The 21307-nt window shown below is 40.7% G+C and overlaps 1 protein-coding gene across 1 annotated transcript; it reads right to left on the bottom strand.

The window, feature by feature from the left end:
• Window positions 1–15099: 15099 nt before the first annotated feature.
• Window positions 15100–21006, bottom strand: LOC124275038. Its single transcript, XM_046710515.1, has one exon. The coding sequence runs from the start codon at window positions 21004–21006 to the stop codon at window positions 15100–15102; it is 5907 nt and encodes a 1968-aa protein (XP_046566471.1).
• Window positions 21007–21307: the final 301 nt, after the last annotated feature.

Here is a 21307-nt window from a genome sequence, read left to right as displayed (position 1 = left end):
CCGAACCAAGTCACTGTGTGCGTTGGAGCATGACGAGGCACACGTTAATTAGTACAAATGGTAAAGAAAGCAAGCGAGTGACCTATCCCTGTTGTAGAGTATCCCTGTTAGTATATATCTCCCCTAATTTCTATTAATTGTATAAAAGGTCTCGGCTTCTACGTCAGAATTTAACACTCTTTAGACAAAACATAAAACGACTGAATTTTCCATTTAAATAGGGCCCTGAATATATCAACAATTAGAGGGTTTGACAGCGTATGTTATTGTGAACAACGCGCGCACCTGTTTGGCATCAATTTCACGTAAATAAAAATAATATTTCACAACACCCGAATATTTTGTTTGGGATAAGAATTTTGTTTGTTTACGATTATGTGGCTATTTCTCTTCATACGTATGCAATGGAAGATGCAAAAAGATAGCTTTTTATATATGGAACTATATACATGTATTAGAATATGGATGTAAGATTTGTCCGAATTAACACATGAGATGGTATATATCTTTTTCAACAATTTTCCTATAAATGTAGTTAGAGTTTGATATCATGCCATCACAATAATATCTAATCGAATATGAATTGATTATATTATCGAAAACAATGATAGAGAATGATAAAACGTTTCCAACAAACGCGCACCTGGCCGATCAATATGCATCATTCTTTTGTCTATAAAACGACACAAAATTATGCAATGAACAAGACAATTCCTTTAAATATGTGTGCATATACATTTCATAACATATATAAATTATTTTCATTAATATTATCAGTTTTACATATAAAGTTGAATTAAATCACCGTTCATTAACCTGTTCATATGAAATTGCGATATTAGTCCAAATAAATTGAATATTGTACATCATAGGAACTAAAGTAGTTGCAGTTATGGCTACGTTTGATCTTCTAACACGTGTGTAAAGGTTTAGAATATGGTGTATTGCACTAAATATGTCAATTTCTTATGTAAATATGATTCAAACAATCAAAAACATTCAGAGAATGAAACACCGTAAACCCTATATGCACGTATGGTATGATATTGAACAATGTAGGCTAAATGTAGATACTGAAGTCAGTTTCATGAAAAGTATCTGAACTATACGCAAAATATACACCATAATACTGACAGTGTAATCGGAAGGATTGGGCGATTGTGTTTACTCTTGTTCAACCGACCTTCACCTCAAACAAATGGCCTAATATGTACAATGTTGACGTATGACATCACTACCGCTGACCGATTTCTTACAAAATGGCGGCTTTGCTGACAAGGGTACACAGGATTTTACGAGGACCCTTCCATTGATTCAGGGATCGTTTGTACATAAATATGAGATGTAAGTAATCAGAATGATTCTGACTATCTGTGTATTGTTATATGGTTTTATCGTTTTCACTATAAGTAAGAGAAAAAGCCAGAAATGCAGATAATTACCGTTGTCGATCTGCCTGATTTTGCGTCAGTCATGGCGTCACGCTGCACGGAAACTTTGACAATTTCTTATGAATTATCAAATCATTGCATTGTATCTATTTATAATTTCCTATTGTTTGCTACGATACACTTTCCATACATTTTCCAAATGTATGGAGCCATTGCAAGCACTGAATATACGGATGAATGTTGAAAAATCTCAGAAAATGCTACGCAGTGTAAAATCGGAATTTGTCTTTGTTTACATTTCAGACAAGCGCAGTCTTTCAAGTACAGCGTTCGTTTTCACACCCAATATGTTTCGTCTCATTTTATCTAGACAGTTGGAATTGGTCACACAGACCAGTTGCAATTTGATTCTAAAATGTATGGGGAAGTCAGTGATGCATTTTTCGAAGCTGAATATGAAATATACGTGATGTAATAGGCGTCTTAATACCGGCCTTCGCGAAGCGTGATTTTGTAAACACTATCCAATATGGCGGAAAGCGCTCCGCGGCGACGTGTTAGTGCATTTTCGAAAACATCCCAACCGATTCTAGGTTCATCGGCACGGTTTCAGAATCATAATTAGCTATTTCATGTAAAACTGATATCAGTGATCATGAATATGTTATTTTTGAAATTCAATACTCCCAGTAATTATCCGATTTTCACATTTCAAAACATACAGCAAATAACGCTGTGAATCGCGATTTCGTACTGTGTCAAAAATGGCGACATTTTCGATGAAGCCTTTTTTGAAAGGTCATTTTCAGCACTTGAGCTTTGTCTAAAATAATAGTGGATGGTATCAAGAAACAGGAAATTTCCCGCAGAAATCGAAACTGTGAAGAATATGTATCTATTTACAAATCAGTTAACAAATCTAATTCCTTTGAAAATGCAATAATTAAATGAAAACTTATATTATTAAAAAGATCCTTCATTGTTCGTGATTTCAACACATTCAAGCAGGACATTATAACTTCAAGAACACACGACCACCCGTCGATACAAAATAGAAATAACAATGACTTGAAGTATCCATGTGGAAAACGTTTGATTTCACATGCCTTGTATCTCAAATAGCCAATAGAATACAGTGAATTGTTCAGGACAATTTTATGGATATACATGTATGTTTATGCTCCATCAGCACTTTATATAGCTACTATCTATAGATACCATTTTGACACCTTGCTACGATCCAACAATGGTTACCACCTTCGGTATTTTCACAGTAATTGACAAACTTAAGATTCTATCTCTGAACTGTTGAGGTATAAATGATAAGTTGAAATGCAAAGATGTATTCGCTTTCTTAAAACGTAGAAGGTCATCTATCGATTGTTTACAAGATGTGCATTTCACTGAAAACATTGAGAACACTATTAAGGAAGAATGGGGAAATAAGAACTGTTTCTTTTCAGTTCTTTTAAGAGTAATGCTCGGGGTGTAGCAATGTTGTGTTCTAAATGGTTAGACTGTGAGCTTCAGAGTGTGAATGCAGATGAAGAAGGTAATATGATAACAGTTGAAATGGTGTTAGATAATCATAAACTTGCTATCGTTAATCTCTACGTTCCAAATAACGACAACACCCAATTCTATGAAACCCTTACACAAAATATCAAAACGTTTCATAGCGACCACCATATGTGGTGACTGGAATGTGGTTCAAGATTTCGCTGTTGATACGTATAATTATAAACACGTTAACAACCCTAACGCTAGAGAATAGATTGTGAAACTTAAAGATGAACTAGACTTTCTTGAACCCTGGCGACAATCCCTTTTATCGGCGATACACATCGCGACAGCCGACTCCCTTGAAACAAGCGAGCCTGGACTATTTTCTTATATCCCATAATATGATACCATCAGTCACAGAATGAGTAATTGAACCCGGTTTAAAAAAAATCAGACCACTCGGCGATATCAGTGACATTCAAACTATCAGATCTATCACGTGGAAAAGGGTTTTGGAAATTTAACAATTCTTTTTTAAAGGACCAATCATATGCAATGCAAAATAAGGGATTATTTCCCAAACAGTTCAGCAGTACTATACAAAGTTGGGACAAAAGATTATAGTATGAACGACCAGCTTCGTTTTTACTGAGTCAAAAAAGAAACTTCACATTCTTTCTTCAGGGCACTATAAAAGAACAAGAGATGGTAAGATGGTTAAATTGTTATTATTTCATTTCTGATATCTGTGTGATGTACTCGATACACTGACAGTGCCATAATCAGTTCCATTAGGCTACACCGCCGTTCCAAAACATGGGTATACAGAATGTCAAGTCACAAGAATAAAAATGCAAAATTTCTCAGTTTGGATTAAGGTCAGGGGACCTCGATTGCCAGTCCATGACGTCGATTCCAGCGTTTTGAAGGAAATTTCGTCTCAACATCGCGGTATGCGGCCGAGCATTATCATGCTGGAACTGTAGACCTGGGCCATGAGCCGCCATGAAAGGAAGGGGTGAGCACCTGGTCGCGGTAAGCAGTAGCTGTGTGGTTTCCACGGATGACCAGAAGTCGGGAATGGTTGTTCCTACAGAAAGCACTCCACACCATGCAACTACCACCCCCGAATCTGTCGACTTCCTGTACACAGCATTGGGCATTACCATTCACGACGTCGTCTCCAGACTCTATGCCTGCCGTCCGCGAGGTAAACCTGGATTCATCGCTAAAGACGACTCGATTCAAGTCTCTCTGGGTCCATCGGAGGTGACGTTGGTCCCACAGCAGACGTTGACGTTGATGAAATGGCGTCAATATTGGCCCACGATATGGACGTCAAGAATGGAGATTGGCAGCCCGCAACCGATTTCGAATGGTCTGTGAGGACAGTCGACCTCTAAACATCTCAGTCCTGGTTTGTGTAGCCGGCAGAAATCTGTCACGTAGGTGACGTAGGACGATTTGACGGTCTTCTGCTCGTGACGTCACACGTGGACGACCCGACCTTGGACGATCAGAAGCGGTGCCAGAGTCGAAAGATACGGATCCCATTTCGGATACATAGATGTATCTTCAGAGAACATTTTTTCATTATTTATAAAATTACATTTTGTGAAGTTTCTTTTTTAACTCAGTATATTTATCGTCACATCGGCAATATTTCAGCCATATTGTGACGTGACCAATGAATTATTGCATTATAGAACAATAAAAGTAGAAATTAACTCCATTTGAGGGTACAGCCACTAATAATCTCAGTTACTAATCTAAACTACCAATAATTAAGTATTTATCTATTTACAAACCATTTGTGGAAATGACCAGGAAAAGGTACTGAGTTGAAAAATGTAAAGCAATTGCCAACTGGAGCTCCCCTGATAGCACAAGCTATGAATTTGATGACTTCAACAAAATTTAGCAGATACTCGCTGTTTAAAATGTCAGAAATTCGAACCTGGTCAGAATTCAAGGATAGGTGAGATCACTTGCTACAGATGTGGTGAAATTGACCATGATGGCAATACATATGCTCGGCCTTTAAAATGATGTACCTGTCAAGGTAACCAAATGTCATCTTCGACTTATTGTAGTGAATGTAGATATCAGTTCCTTATACAAACATATTAAATGTGAGCAGAACATCAGCTACTTGGATGCAAGGAAACAGGCAAAATTACTTTCTTTTGGAAACAACACAGCAATCGTATGCTTCAGTAACTAAACCCTGTAACTGTCAGCACAACGCAAAGCCAGACAGACCTTACATGGGCAATTGGGAACACACCAAAACAAGTTTCTATTTCAGAAAACAAAGTTCCAGCTCCAAAATCAAAACAATATCCACATCAGAAACAACCGCGAAAGCTGTTGAAAGCATAATAATTAAATTTTCAAAAAGAAAAATCAAACTGACAGAGTGTCAAAGACACTCAAAGATCCTGTGCAACACAGTACGTATGGGTTGCTCGATGATATGGATACGGTAGTATCCACACATGTGGATACACGACATACCAGTGGTCACTCGCCTCCATAAAGGAGTACCGCAAACTCATTAAATCAGTAGATTTTTCAAGATTTAAGAGCCAACTGCGATGAAGTGAAACTCCTGGGAAGAACATATAATCATATAACCTTCAGTTTTGAAGAAACATAGTTGAAGGAAAATGATAAACTGACTTAACGCCAATACAATATATGTGCAATATGCATGCATTTAATGGGAATACAACTGGTGACTCAACAATTTGTGTTAAACAAGGAATACTTCATTGCCCTATTTCGTTGAACACGAACCTTCAGACAGTGGCAGTGCGTTTAACGCTCCATATTGCCGTTACTTTTTGTCCATTGTTCATTGTACGCCCATCTTTCTTCGGCCCTTCTCACGAGGAACTAAACAATCCTGTTGATCAGCTCCAGAAGCCTTTCCTGCTTGTTGGAGACTAAATTGGCCCCTGAATTGGGGTTCAACAAGTTACAATGACAAAGGTAAAGCGCAAGAGGAATTACTTCAGAAACACGATCTGTGTTTGTTTAGATATCCATATCTATCGAGCAACAGGTACATACTCTGCCATAGACATATCTATTTCAGATCTCTGATAAACGGGTTTTCATGGTCAGTACGTAATGATTTATGTGGAAGTGTACATCTTCTCTCCTGTCTTCCAACCAACCTACTTAATCCTGTAACTTCTGAGTTATCAACCTCTTCTATTTTATAAACAACTTAATTTCGCCTCATCCCTCATCTATTGTCCAAACATACCATGCATATATCGCCCAAAATTACTTCTTATGTACCACTTGCTTGACAACCACATTAGAAGCTATGTCCATACGTCGCCTATACAGAATTAAGAAGTTGTACATCCATAAAAGTTATGTCACTACGTATATTTTTCCTTTTCGTCTTCTTTGGTTGATCACTGGCTTGTTTTGTTGATTTTAATGGGGTATCGGAGTGAAATTCTTCTGTCTGGGATCCAGACGTAGACTGGGTGACACAGGAAGTAGTTGGTGTAGGTGACACAGCGGTGACACACCACAGAGTTACGACATGAGTACGACCCATGGCATTTATAAGTGGATTGGGGATATACATATTCACTACGATGCGGTAGGGATGATCTAGCAAAAGTCAAAAGATATATGGACTTTAACATCTAGTAAGGTCATTGCTATTGCGTTAAAAGAAACTGTTACCATAAATTCATCATCTGATAACGATGGTCCTAGATTTCAGAGGTTTCAAAATTGCCAAGAAAAGAAAGCTCTGAGTTTTATTTCTGACAAAGATTAGAATTAACCATTTTCTGAAGCTTTACACGAGGCTCGTGATACAGCAACTGTGCCAGATGACATCCATTATCAGTTATTGAAGAATCTCCCAGAATCTTCTTTTTTAGCTCCGTTATATATGTTTCATTACAATTGTGAAACGGGTAGGTTTCACCTTCCTGGCACTAAGCTACCGATATACCCGTTCTTAAACCAGGAAAGAACCATACAAACCCTTCGAACTATCGGCCAATCGCTTTAACTAGCTGCGTCTGCAAAACGATTGAGCAAATAATCAATTGAAGCTTTGTCTGGTAGCTGATAACTAATATCTAATAACGGATATCCAATCTGGATTTAGACATGAGAGGAGCATAATCAATCATCTTTTGAGATTAGAATCATTTGTCAGTAATGGTTTCATAAATAAACAAAATGCAGTATCTGTATCCTTTGATTTGACGAAAGTCCATGATACGACAAGGAAGTATAGTATTATGAAAGATCTGAATGATATGGGTCTTCGAGGTCGAATGCCTGATTGTACTGCACGGTTTTTAGAAGACAGGAACTGTATTTGATCAGGAAATGGGAGTACCTCATTGTATCATTTAATCAGTTACTTTCTTTGGTGTTAAGATAAATAGCCTTGCAAAAGTTTTGCTTAATATTAATGGGTCACTGTTTGTTGATTACAGATCTTTGTACAAAGATGAACACTGTTGAGAGATATTTACAGATTTGCCTTAACACAAAACACAAGTGGTCTCTTGAAAACGGATTTAAGTTTACCAAAACATAATGTGTTCATTGATTTGAAATAGTTATCCCTTGTGATGGAGTATTCAACACATTCAAGCAGGACATTATAACGTCAAGAACACACGACCACCCGTCGATGCAAAATAGAAATAACAGTGACTTGAAGTATCCATATGGAAAACGTTTGATTTCACATGCCTTGTATCTCAAATAGCCCATAGAATACAGTGAATTGCTCAGGACAATTTTATGGATATACATGTATGTTAATATTTTACTGCAATATCTACATACAGCTTGCCTTCACAATAACCAGATGATTATACTACAGATTACAAACAACCTTTATGATTTGAAAACGGATTTAAGTTTACAAAAACATAATGTGTTCAGTTTTGGGATAAACGGAAAATCGATCACGACCCAGAGATAGTTTTAGACAAAGTTCCCATCAAATTAGTCAAAGAAACCAATTATTTAGGAGTAACCTTTCATAATCAATTGCCTTTTATTCCTCATTTAAAAACCTTAGTCAATTGTCTAAAAGCTCTTGATATAATATAGGCAGTGCCAAATGCAAAATAGGATGGAGACCAACCAACTCTGCCCTATCTCCACAGAACGTTACTTAGATCTAAGCTATATAATGACTATTTAATATACGGTTCAGCCCGTAAATCGTATTTGCAAGAGCTTGACACAATTCACCATCAAGGCCTTAGACTATGTTTAAGTTATTTAGAACTTCTCCTATTGAAAGCTTATATGTTGATACTTGTCTTGAAATCAGACAGTTAAAACGAACACTGCAGAATGTTTCTAAACTCCAGTCCACTCCATCCAATCCTGCATTTAACATAGTTTTTGATCCTCCTCATGAGAAATTATATGATAAAAAATCCCAATTCATTTGCTCCACTAGGAGTCCGTATTCAGCATCATATGAAAGATGATCTGTTTGCGATTGTTGATTTTAATATGCCGGAAGAGCCAACGTCCCAGTCAATAGAGCGTGATGTCAATTTGGGATTATTCAAATTGAAAAAGGCTGATGCAAACCTCTTTTTTAATTAACAAGCCTTTCTGGAACTTACAGAGCAATACGCCAATCATACAAGTATATACACCGATGGATCAAACATTGGAGACAAAGTTGCAACTGCAGCTGTTACTCATGATGATGTTTTATCTCTACGGTTAACGCGAAGACTATCCTCTTAGCTTTGCAGCTGATTAAACGTTCCTAAGAACTTTTATATCTTTTTTTGTGTTCTGACATGTCTTTAGGCACTCAAACAACGTAAAACTATCCATCCATTTTTGATTGAAATTTCGACACTGCATTTACATCTGTCTGTGTCTAACACTGACATTGTTTTTTGTTGGCTACACAGTGACGTTGGTGTCTCTAGGGCAGAATCCGAGGTGAAATCTGCTCTTGGGAAGTCAATGTCCAGCATTAATTTTCCATACACCGACTTTAAGCCCATTATGGCAAAAACATGTGGAAGCGAAGACGTAACAACCAGACATCAAATAAGCTTCATGCCATAAACCTTAGATAGGATAGGGCACATCTTTTGTTGGAATGTGTTGATTTCTCGCTCACGTGTCAGCGATTTTATAATGTTCAGGCTATTTCTGAAATACTATTTCAAGCCATTTAAGTTCAGCGAATGTAAAAGAAATTAACCTATATGATGAGTTCTAGATTTTAAATTCAGAATGTCAGTTTTCAATGTTTATTGTGATAATTGACTTTTGGTGATCTTCGTCATCACTTTTTCGCGTCTTAAAGCAACATTTACTCACTCACTGCGTTATACATTTTGACAATATCTCTAATTGCAGTTGACCCACTTAATGTTAAAAGGCAACAGAAGGTTTTTGTCGAAACAAAAACATCTTCGGTGACTTTCAAAGTAAAGGCATGTGGAGACATACACTTTCACCTGGTACTGTCACAACCTGGCGGAACTCACTTCTGCTATGAATGCATACTGAGAGGATACAACGGGAAGCGTGGATTCATCAGACTGAGGGGAAAAATCTTAGTTCAAAGAAATCCCGCCTCGCTGAAACATTGTACACAGTTTCGTCCCTACTGGGCCAGCTGGGAGGAAGGAGTTCTGTGCACTGGAACAGGCTGGACAGTTGGACAGGGTGTCCTGATGGAGTACCGCACCGAATTCAGAGACTTACATCTAATGTGGATATATGCTAAGTTTTGGAAATTTAAAGAAACACGTTACAAATTTGGTATGTATCCGTTTGGGGCACAAGGTACCGATATTTACATTCATACTAAATTTTTGTAAAAGGAAAGCGAGTGTGTGCTACCTTGCAGTCAACTGTTATATAAATGTCAGGTCTAGCATTATATGCCCAGCGAACACAAAACATTCTTTAGTTTCATGTACACTCAAACAGTTGTGTGAAAATATGCTTTGCAATTTTCATGTTATAAAGCAGCGGTCTGGAAATAGTCGAGTTTGGATCAGACAATCCAATGAGCATGAGCATCGATCTACGCAATCGGGATACCATGACATGTGTCAACCAAGTCAGCGAGCCTGATCATGACCACCCAATCCGTTAGTCGCCTCGTACGACAAGCATGGGTTGCTGAAGATCAACTAGTTAGCTGTATATGTACTTCTAGCTGTCCGGTTATAGTTAACTTTTTTAGATTTAATTACTAGTTTTAAATTCGAATCTGTGATAATTTAGTTATTTTACCGCCCTTCGTTGACAGGTTTTTACAATTTACCCTTAGTTACTATGTATACAATTAATTGTTCTCGTCACGATATGGCTGAAATATTGCCGATGTGACGATAAAGTGTAACTCTAGCTGTCCGAGGTTCCACACAGACGCCAAGTGTCTGCAATGGCAACATGCAGGTCCAGTCATTTACTGAGAGACAAACCGTGAGTTCAATGTTTAACACAATGATGTTTGACCTTAAGTAAAAGAGAGGAATTGTATTCATGTACATCCTCGATAATCTCCAGGGTTAAATCTCCAGTATACCCTGGATGCATCTACGGCTCTGCCCTATGATTGTATTACCTCCCTTGGCTGGCTTTTTATCCAATCAAGCGTCTACGCTAGGAAGTTGAGCGTATCAATCAAAACTCACTTTCGCTTTGTTTCTCTAACCCATTAAATTTGGCTACATAATTGTTGCAAAGGTACACTTAAAAAGCTAGAAAGATCGAGTTCTTGCATATATTTTTTTAAGGTTTTAATTTGTCTGTTTGATTCCCAAAACAGTCTTAGTCGTACTGCGAACAAACCTTCGCCGCTGCGGCCGCTATCTTTGTTGACACTGGCAAGCTCGGTCGTAACGGCGGTTCAACTGGTTGGATGCGGTGAGAATGCAGAGCCAGCAAAGGGAGATAATAAAAGCATCGGACCGAGCCGTTTATGCAACCAGGGTACTAGTGGAGATTTACCGTAACGTATACCCTTGAGATTATCGAGGATGAATCATGTACAGCACAGGAGGCTATTACTGAATAAAATATATTTAGTCAGTGACAATAATTCATTCAAAACTTTGAAGTTAAAAGCTCTAATGTAAACAGACATATTTTATCAATAGTAATGTAAATTTTGGATAAAAGCCTTCTTATGAATAGCTTTATACCAGTAAGCAGTAGAAAAAACATAAACTTTAATGAATGGGCCCCTAGGTTATTGGGTAAGTGAGAGGACACCCATGCTCTCATGAATTCCGCTAACATTAACCCACAACTTCGAGGCAAACAGCTTCCATAGAACACTTGCCATATATGGCATGTAAACAATTGCGCCATACATCGAAAACTATCGCACGGGGTGTTGTCCGAACTGTGCATAAGGTATTCGTAAAGAACGCCCCAAGGGACAGAACACTATGGGGTTTGCTTAACATAATGTTCGTCCGGTAGAGAGAACGAGAGTGGATTTAATGCAATATTGCATTAATGCATTCGAACTTTTTAATTTCATATTGTAATGTAAATACGTATTTTTTATTTTTAGAATAAATTATATGGTAGCTTCCATGAGGGTTGATTTAGACAAAACTAACTCGTGACGGGGAATGACAGATTATCTTTCCCTCGATATATTAATTACGTAATTCTCGTGCCTTTGCGAGAAGGTGTGACGTCACAATAATGTTGACGTTTTTAGGCTTCACATGATTTCTAGCAGACGTATTGTATTACGTTGTGATTAATGTGTAACGAATATACATGTGACGTTTCTGTACTTTGAAAGTTGATTGCATTGTCAACATGTTGTAATAATTAGTTGTAGCCCATTCTATTATTGACTGACTATGTTTAATATTATCCCGTGACTGTTGTGTAAGACAGTCTTCGTTTATTGGCACAGGTGTTGTGTTATGTGTGGGTTGGTATCGTCAGCCATTTGCCAAGTGACGTGATTCCCCAACACTCGCGTGTTAATACACGCATGCTCTGTCATCGTAGCTCACGATGTCAGTCACCGGATTGCCTGGTCAAGACCCAATTATTTGCAGACCGTCGTCATAGACTTGTAACAACGCGTTAAACAAACAATCAAACATATGCTGATATTATAGTCGGAGCTGTCAATGAAATCTGCTTTGGTAGAGATTTCGTGTGGATGCCGAACGATTTTTGTCACTTTTACTTATGAACACTTTGACACATGATGACAGAAACGCTTGTGTTTTGAGGAATCATATAAATGTTTGGCACTGATTTTGTTTTGTCTTTGTTTAGTTACGGTTCCAAACTCATGTACATTCTATCTCTAACAACCACAACGTGCGCTAGGCTGGACTTGTGAAACTGGATAAAAATCAAAATGTTCAAATGTGGTGTGAAACTTTTTTGTCACTTATTTACATAAGATGGAATGCAAGTAGTAACCCGCAGAATACCATGGAGCATGCATGAATTATCAACTGCCATTTGTTATATGGGGAATTCATTAATCGCATGCTCTGTGCTAATTTCAGATGACCAAAACGCTGCATTTCTGAGAAGAACACCACAATCCCTGTACAAGGGCCGAGCATCCTCTGTTGTGATCACCAAAAGGTCAAAACTGAGATGTGCAGTTGCCTGCCGAGAAGAACCTCGATGTGCGGCCATGAGTTACACACGAGATACACATCAATGTCAGCTGGTGGGACCATTCAAGGCTAACATACAAGTAGCTTCGGTGGAACTTCTGTTGGTTACACAACGATACTGAACATTCAACCTTACATCCATGTATAGAGGCTGCAAGAGTTGTACGGATGCCATCTGTGGTTCTCAAGGTAGCACAAACACTTGGTCCATTTTAATGTGATTCATGAATACATGCTCATGATGGAGTTTCAATCAATATACTCTACTCTAAGACGAATTCTTATGATTTTGGAAAGGGTTTGGCCACTTTCACTTACGTGGAATTTGTGAGCATATACTTCCAGGGTCTAAACTTGGAATTTGGTTACATGAAAGGACCAATACATTGTTATGGCAGTGGCTTCGAACAGACAACGTTTCCTGCAGAAGTCCCATTCGCTGTCTGGGCTGCATGGCAAGGGAGCAAGGGGCCCGGGCTGGTCATAAAGCTTAACCAGCCTGGCTGTGCAAGGATCACCCGAACCCTTTTTCCTACTTAATATGCACTACTGGAATACAGTAACTGTACATTATTCGACGTGATGTCATTTGTAATGCTAAAATATAATAACATGAATTGTGGTGTTTTCCTTTGACTCAAAAAGGCCGAGAGCCGCGTATGTGCGACAAATTAATCAGATCCTCACAGTGAGAGACGTGTACATGCCCGAGGTAATTAGCAGTTTTTCACAGCGAGAGCTGTATATGTGCGACGATAGAAAGCACCTCATATTTAGCAAAGCTGCACATGTGCGTTCCTACATGTTTATCGCAATATTCTTATTATTTCAACTTATTTAGTGGCACTGAACAAGGATTAACATTTCTTGTTATGATGCTACCCTTAATGTTGATCACAAGAAGTATTTAGAGTGTTTGGATAGCTATTACTACTCATTACCATATATATACTGAGTCAAAAAAGAAACTTCACATTCTTTCTTCAGGGCACTATAAAAGAACAAGAGATGGTAAGATGGTTAGATTGTTATTATTTCATTGCTTAGATCTGTGTGATGTACTCGATACACTGACAGTGCCATAATCAGTTCCATTAGGCTACAGCGCCGTTCCAAAACATGGGTATACAGAATGTTAAGTTACAAGAATAAAAATGCGAAATTTCTCAGTTCAATATCGTGTATGGCCGCTCCGCGCATTCGCCACTGCCAAACAGCGTCACCTCATCGACTGCCTGATGCTTGTGAACACGTGGTTGGGGATTCTGCGCCATTGCTCTTGCAAGCCAGCGCCAAGTTCTGGCAAATTCTGAGGTTGGTTCCCAGGACCACGAAGCCTTCTCCCAAGTGCATCCCAAACGCTCTCTATTGGATTAGAGTCAGGGGACCTCGGTGGCCAGTCCATGGCATTGATTCCAGCGTTTTGAAGGAAATTTTGTGTCAACATCGCGGTATGCGGCCGAGCATTATCATGCTGGAACTGTAGACCTGGGCCATGCACGCCATGAAAGGTACGAGTTCAGGGGTGAGCACCTGGTCGCGGTAAGGTTTCATCGGATGACCAGAAGTTGGGAACGGTTGTTCCAACAGAAAGCACCCCACACCATGCAACTTCCGTCCCCGAATCTGTCGACTTCCTGTACACAGCATTGGGCATACCGTTCACGACGTCGTGTCCAGACTCTTTGCCTGCCGTCCGCAAATCGGAAGGTAAACCTGGATTCGTCGCTAAAGACGACTCGATTCCAGTCTCTCTGGGTCCATCGGAGGTGACGTTTGGCCCACAGCAGACGTTAACGTTGATGAAACGGCATCAATATTGGCCCACGATATCGACGTCAAGAATGGAGATTGGTAACCCGCAACCGATTTCGAATGGTCTGTGAGGACAGTCGACCTTCAGACATCTCAGCCCTGGTTCTTGTAGCCGGCAGAAATCTTTCACGTAGGGGACGTAGGACGATTTGACGGTCTTCTGCTTGTGACGTCACACAGAGTTTTATTCAGTTTTGGGAACTTCACAGAACCTCCGGAGAGGGTAATTTACTGTAAGAAACAAAATCATAAACATTAGAATGACTAGCAGCTCAAATGGTGAAAAATATGGTTTTGAAAAATATGATTGATAAAATAACAGATAATCTGACATGATTTAGGCTTTAAATGATAGAAAATAACATTACATTGATGAGATGGGAAGAATAATTACTTACATGATAGTGATTGACTTGGATATTGCCAGATTGATGACCATGAAGAATTCCTGATGTTTTTTACATGTGTTTTTGTAAAGGGAGGTAACTCTAAAACTACCAACTTGAGCTACCAGCTTGCTAAAAACAAAGGGAAAGAGTGTGGGTTCAAATCCGCTGAACCGCTAACTAGGAAACTATAGTTTTCTTTTCATTTTTTAAAGTTTTTGGTTTTTGTTAAAGAGTTCCTTCACACTCCCCTCCTGATGTTGATGGATATCATCAAAATCACTATGGAACTTTACAGTTGTTGGATAACATCACAGGAGATTGAAGTGAGTATTACACTCATTGGGTTGAAATGAGTAGCACGCAGTCTGTAATTGGTCTGATGTACTTGATCCTCTTGCCCTTCGAGATGACGGCAACTTCGACCTTCCGCACCATACCATCGTCGCTTGGGAAAGTTTGATCAACCAATGCCATTGGCCAGGCGTATCTGGGGGACTGGTTTTCTTTCAACAAGACAAGGTCTCCTTGCACGAGATTTGGTCTCTGTACTTGCCACTTTGGTCTTGTTTGGAGATTTAGAAGGAATTGTGATCTCCACTTACTCCAGAAGATTTCTGCCAGGTGCTGAACACATTTCCATTGGCTTCTGTAAGCCTCCTGGAGGGTCACCTCTGGCATAGGCATATGGCAGCTTGACGATTTCTGTGTGAGGAGTGCGGACGGAGTGAGGATTTCCGGTGCTTCAGGGTCCGATGAAACTGTCGTTATTGGCCTGGAGTTAATTATTGCCGTGACTTCAGCCAGGAAGGTACTCAGGACCTCATGAGTGAGATGTTTGCTTGAAAGGTCCATTAACATTGAGTCCAAGATGCGTCGCGTGACTCCGATCATTCTTTCCCACACTCCACCCATGTGGCTGGAGTGTGGAGCATTGAAAATCCAAGTTGACCCACTGTCACAAAGAAACGTTTTGAATGTAGGCTCTTCAACAAGCACTTCGTTGATTTCAAGTTCGTTCACTGCTCCAATAAAGTTGGTGCCGCGGTCAGATCTGTACTGAAGTACTGGTCCTCGCAATGAGATAAATCTCCGCAGTGCATTGATGAAGGAGGATGTGCTTAGTTCTTCCAAAATCTCAAGATGTACCGCTCTGGAGACAAGACATGTGAACAGCACTGCCCATCGTTTGGCATTCGCAAGACCACCTCTTGTCCGTCGTGCAACTATCTCCCAGGGACCAAAGGCATCCACCCCAACGTACGAAAATGGTGGACAAACTTTCAGTCTGTCGAGTGGCAAATCACTCATTTTCTGCCACTCAAGTTTTCCACGTAGTCTTCTACATGGTATGCATTTGCGAACAATAGAGGCTATCATCCTCTTGCCGCCTATGACCCAGAAACCTCCAGAACGGACTGCACCCTCTGTAAAGTGCCTACCTTGGTGTTTGACGTTGGCATGGTAGTGGCGAATGATGAGGGTTGTGACATGATGTCCTTTGGGCAGGATGATAGGGTTTGTCTCTGAAACATCCATCTTTAAGCATTTCCCGAGGCGTCCTCCAACGCATAGCATATCATTCTCATCTAGTATTGGTGACAAAGCTCTGATCGGACTGGATTTTGGAAGATTCTTGCCAGCTTGGAGGCATTGGATTTCTGAAGCATGCATATCCATCTGTGCTTGACGAATAATAGCGTGTTCAGTTTCTTTGATGATTCCAGGGATTTGCCAGAGTTTACACATGTGCCACCCACGACACTCTGTGGCACCAGAGAATGATCGTGCGACATGTTTGAGGTAGGCTACACTCCTAACGAGGCTGGTCCATGAGGAGAACTTCTCATAATGTTGAGAGAATGATGGATGGCTCACTGAGGTGGAGAGCACAGTGACCGGTTTTACCTCCTTGTCCTCCTCTGGCTGCACAAGTGGGTACTGTGATGTGTTCGTCAGTTTCACACTTTTTGGTCCATTTAACCACGCACTGCCTTGCATACTCCTTGGAATTACACCTCTGGTACCTTCATCAGCTGGGTTCATATCAGTTGAGACGTATGCCCACTGCCAGGGTTTTGTAAAGTCCATAATCTTGTCAACCCTGTTCGCCACGTAGACATAGAACCTTCGTGAATGATTATGGAGGTACCCAAGCACAACTTGACTGTCTGTGTAGAACCTCATGTCTGACGCAGGAATGTCTAACTCCTTCTCGATGATCTGTCCTATTTCTGTTGCCAATAAGGCAGCACAAAGTTCAAGTCTAGGTATCGTGTGTCCATGTTGCGGAGCTACCTTTGACTTTCCAAGAAGGAAAGTGTATCTGCTTTCACCAGCTACATTGTATATCTTGAGGTATGCCACAGCTGATATGGCATCTTTAGAGGCATCAGAGAAGATCTGTATCTCTCTCATTGGCTCTCCCGATGAGTCGAGATCTGCATACTTCCGTCCAATTGAGATGCTGTCTAGGGCTCTTAGTGAGTCTCTCCACTGCTCCCACTCCTGTCTTCGGTTCTCGGGGAGAGGATCATCCCAACCTGTTGTGGTAGTAAACAGGTCTCTGAGTAGAAGTCTACCTTTCAGCAATGCAGGCGACGCAAAGCCAAAAGGGTCGTACAAGCTGTTGATGGTGGAAAGTACTCCCCTCCGTGAGTATTGTCGGATTTCAGTATCTGCACGAAAGGTGAAAGAGTCTAAGCTGATGTCCCAGTATAGTCCAAGACTCTTCTGGAGAGGTGCTGATTCAATCTCCAGTTTAATATCCTTCAGATCCTGGGCCAGGTCTTCATTGTTGAATCGTTTGAGGAGTTCAGGTTTGTTTGATGCAATCTTGTGGAGTCGCAGATTCCCTTCCTGTTTCAACGTCTGCTGAGTACGCTCTAGGAGAGAGGTCGCGGACTCAACATCTGGAAGAGACGTCAAACCATCGTCGACGTAAAAGTTTCGTTTGACAAACTGTTTGACGTCTGGTGCAGCATGCTCAACGGATTTTCTCAGACCATATGTGGCCACTGCAGGAGAGGGTGAATTCCCAAACACATGAGCAGTCATATGGTATTCGATGAGAGGTTTGGTAAAGTCGTTATCCTCATACCACAGAAACCTCAGGTACCTGCGATGTTCCTCGTCAACTTTGAAGGCGTAAAACATTTGTTCAATGTCTGCAGTGATTGCAACGTCATGGCATCGAAACCTCATTAGGACTCCGAGGAGGTTGTTTGTTAAATCCGGGCCGGACATTAAGACGCTGTTCAACGATATGCCATCCTGTTTGGCAGAGGAGTCGAAAACACCTCGAATTTGGCCGGGTTTCCTCTTATTGTACACGCCAAATAAGGGAAGGTACCATGCCTCTTCACCTTTGACCCTAGATGGGGCTTTCTCAGCATGTCCACGTTTGATGATTTTCTCCATGAAGGTTAACATGTGTTCACGTTTTGCCTCATTCATCAACATGCTGTTGTGCAATGTCCTAGCTCTCCTCTCAACTTGAGAGTGATTGTCAGGCAGTTTCTTTCGTCCCTCCCTGAAGGGAAGAGGAGCGGTCCAATTACCGGAATCTGTTTTTCTCATACCTTCTTCCATAAGCACCATGAATTCTCTGTCTTCTCGCGAGAGGCCTGGTTGATTATCTGCTGGGGTTTTCTTGAAGATTTCTAGAGTGTCCTGATCAGATATCTCCGAGACTGTGATGTCGTAGGGGCATGGATTCATCAGTGAAGGTCTACCCGTCTTTAAAGCGTAAATCTTGTTGACGTTCACTTTTGTCTGATGAACTGCACCAAGGCACGCTTCACCTATAATAGTCCATCCTAATGTGAGCTTCTGTGCAAATGGGGAGTTCGCTTCACCGATTCGTTGATCAATCACATGATGTGCGCTAGGCAGATCTCGACCAATAAGGAGGAGGATTTCTGCGTCATTGTCTATAACTGGTATGTCCTGAGCAATGGACTTCATGTGGATGTGATGACGTGCGACATCAGGTGTAGGGATCTCGTTGCGGACATTCGGAATATCCTCACATTCTATGATGGTTGGTAGATCCAGCTGTGTGTTTCCATTCGCTGACTTGATTGCATACCCATGGGCTGACCTACCACAAACTGTGACGGATCCTGAACATGATGATAGTGTGTACTCGACATCGTTACCTCTCTCTCCAAACATGTCAAAGAATTTTGATCGTGCGAGTGTCTGATTACTCTGATCGTCAATTATAGCATACATCCTGACACTTTTATCTGGCTGACCACTTGGATGGATATTGACCAGTATTGTTTTGCCACAAGACTTGCTCGTAGAGTTTGCTTGCCCACAGACCTGAGTACATTTGACTTCTGCTTGTTTAGCCTCTGTACTGTGTTTAGGTGGCGGGTTTCTCTGCGATCTGTCAATATGTGCACTACTGGCCTCACCCGTGTTTAGTCCCACTTGATTTTTCTCTACGTGGAATGCCGTTGGATGAGCCGAGGTCCCACAGACATAGCACTTTACCTTTGCTGTACAAGTCTCATGCTTGAAAGGTCCACAGCACCGCATACACAGACCCTGGTTCTGAACAAAGTCTTTCCTTTCGACAAGCGGCTTTCGTCGAAATTCACGACAGGCGTTGAGGTAGTGCCTAGTTCCATGATACGGACACACTATTGTGTATTTGTAGGTGTCCTCCTCATCAGGTTTGTCCTGGTTACTTTTCAGCTCTGTCTTCACCGCTTTGACTTGACCGATCGGTCGACGAGAGCGTGTACTGCTGTGCATTTGACCTGAGGGTTGAGTGGTGGTTACAAACCCTGGATCGTTCCTCATTTTGGCCATGTTCTTGATAAAGTTCACTAAGAATGAAAATGGGGGAAATGCAACTTTATGGTTCTGCTTGTAGTTGAATGCCTGTGTTACCCATTTGTCCTTGATATTCCTAGGTAGTTTTTCCACTAAAGGGTTTATGCCTACTGAGCAGTTGTAGTAGGACAACAGGTTTGCATACCTTGTATCACACATGTATGACTCGATTTCCTGGACAATGTCAAGCAGATCATACAGCCTGTCATTCTCTCTATCGTTCAGTTCCCTGAAGTTCATTACCTTCCTATCAAGGGCAGCTTTTATATTCTCTGGTGACCCATATATTTCATTGAGTCTCTCCCACACTTGATCGACTCCCCGCTGGGGGTCGCGAGCATTGGCACTCTTAATGCTCCGCGCATGAGTAGAGGATCTTGGACCCAGCCACTTAATGAGGAGATCAATCTCGTTGGGTGCTTCTATCTCTAGTTCCGTGATGATATTTGTGAACGTCGACTTCCAGGCATCGTAGTCTTCTGGACTGTCTGTGAACTTTACAAGCCTCGAGAGAAGTAGATCTTTCCTAACCATGAACTTTTGAAAGTCCACACACATATTCATGTATGTTGGCTGTTGGGGGTGATATGGTTGGGCCAGTGGGTTTAGATTGAGAACGCGACTTGAGGTGGGAGTTTGGTGCAATGGTGTCGAAGCTTGGTATGATTGCATCGGAACTTCGCATGATGGAATCCGGGGTTCGCTCATCGGTTTCGTTGTGATAGAGTCAGTGTCTGAGAAGTCAAGACTGGATTCATCGATACTGGAGTCCATGATTTGTTCGATGGTCCTGGCTGCAGCCTCTTCCTCGTGGTACTGTCCCTTCAGGCTAAGCAACTCCAGCTTAGTCTGAAGAGCAGCCTGCTCTTGTTTGAGAATGGCTTCCTTCTCAGCATACTCTATTTTAACCTTTAGCTGCTCTGCCTTGGTCTTGTGGGAGATTAAATCAGCAGTTATGTCATGTCCTACTGAACAAAAGCTTCTCTGCGATGATGTATCTGATTCATAGTTGCGCTGTGGCTGTGTATCTATTTGGGCAGACTTGACAGTTTGTATTATTTCTAACACAGTGTCGGTCAATTTCCTGGAGAATAGCCTCTGTGTGGAAAGCTCACGTTCACTATCAATAGTTCTCATACCTTGCAGATAGTTTTCAAAGTCACAACACACATCCTCATGTTCCATGAACAATTTCTTTAAAAGGGGAACATCTTTCTCAAATTCTGGGGATGTATTGGCAATTTTCTCAATATCCTGTCTTAGTTTCAACAGTTTGTCACAATAGTACTGAACTCGAGCATCATATGCTGCTTGTCCCTTTTCTGTGAGCTTGACAAGACGTTTATTTGGCATAACTGCTGTATCTTCATTTGACTCTGTTTTGACATTGCTGGCCATGATTTCTGGCTTGTTTTCCAACAAAGCTTGTATCATTAAATTACTGTGGTGTTTTCAGAGTTTTATTCAGTTTTGGGAACTTCACAGAACCTCCGGAGAGGGTAATTTACTGTAAGAAACAAAAAATAAACATTAGAATGACTAGCAGCTCAAATGGTGAAAAATATGGTTTATTGATAAAATAACAGATAATCTGACATGATTTAGGCTTTAAATGATAGAAAATAACATTACATTGATGAGATGGGAAGAATAATTACTTACATGATAGTGATTGACTTGGATATTGCCAGATTGATGA

Source organism: Haliotis rubra, unplaced genomic scaffold (assembly GCF_003918875.1).
Source record: "Haliotis rubra isolate DU_JTF1 unplaced genomic scaffold, ASM391887v1 Scf1975, whole genome shotgun sequence".
NCBI lineage: Eukaryota > Metazoa > Mollusca > Gastropoda > Lepetellida > Haliotidae > Haliotis > Haliotis rubra.
The sequence above is the reverse complement of the archived record's forward strand: the minus strand, read 5'-3'. Positions and strand labels throughout refer to the sequence as shown.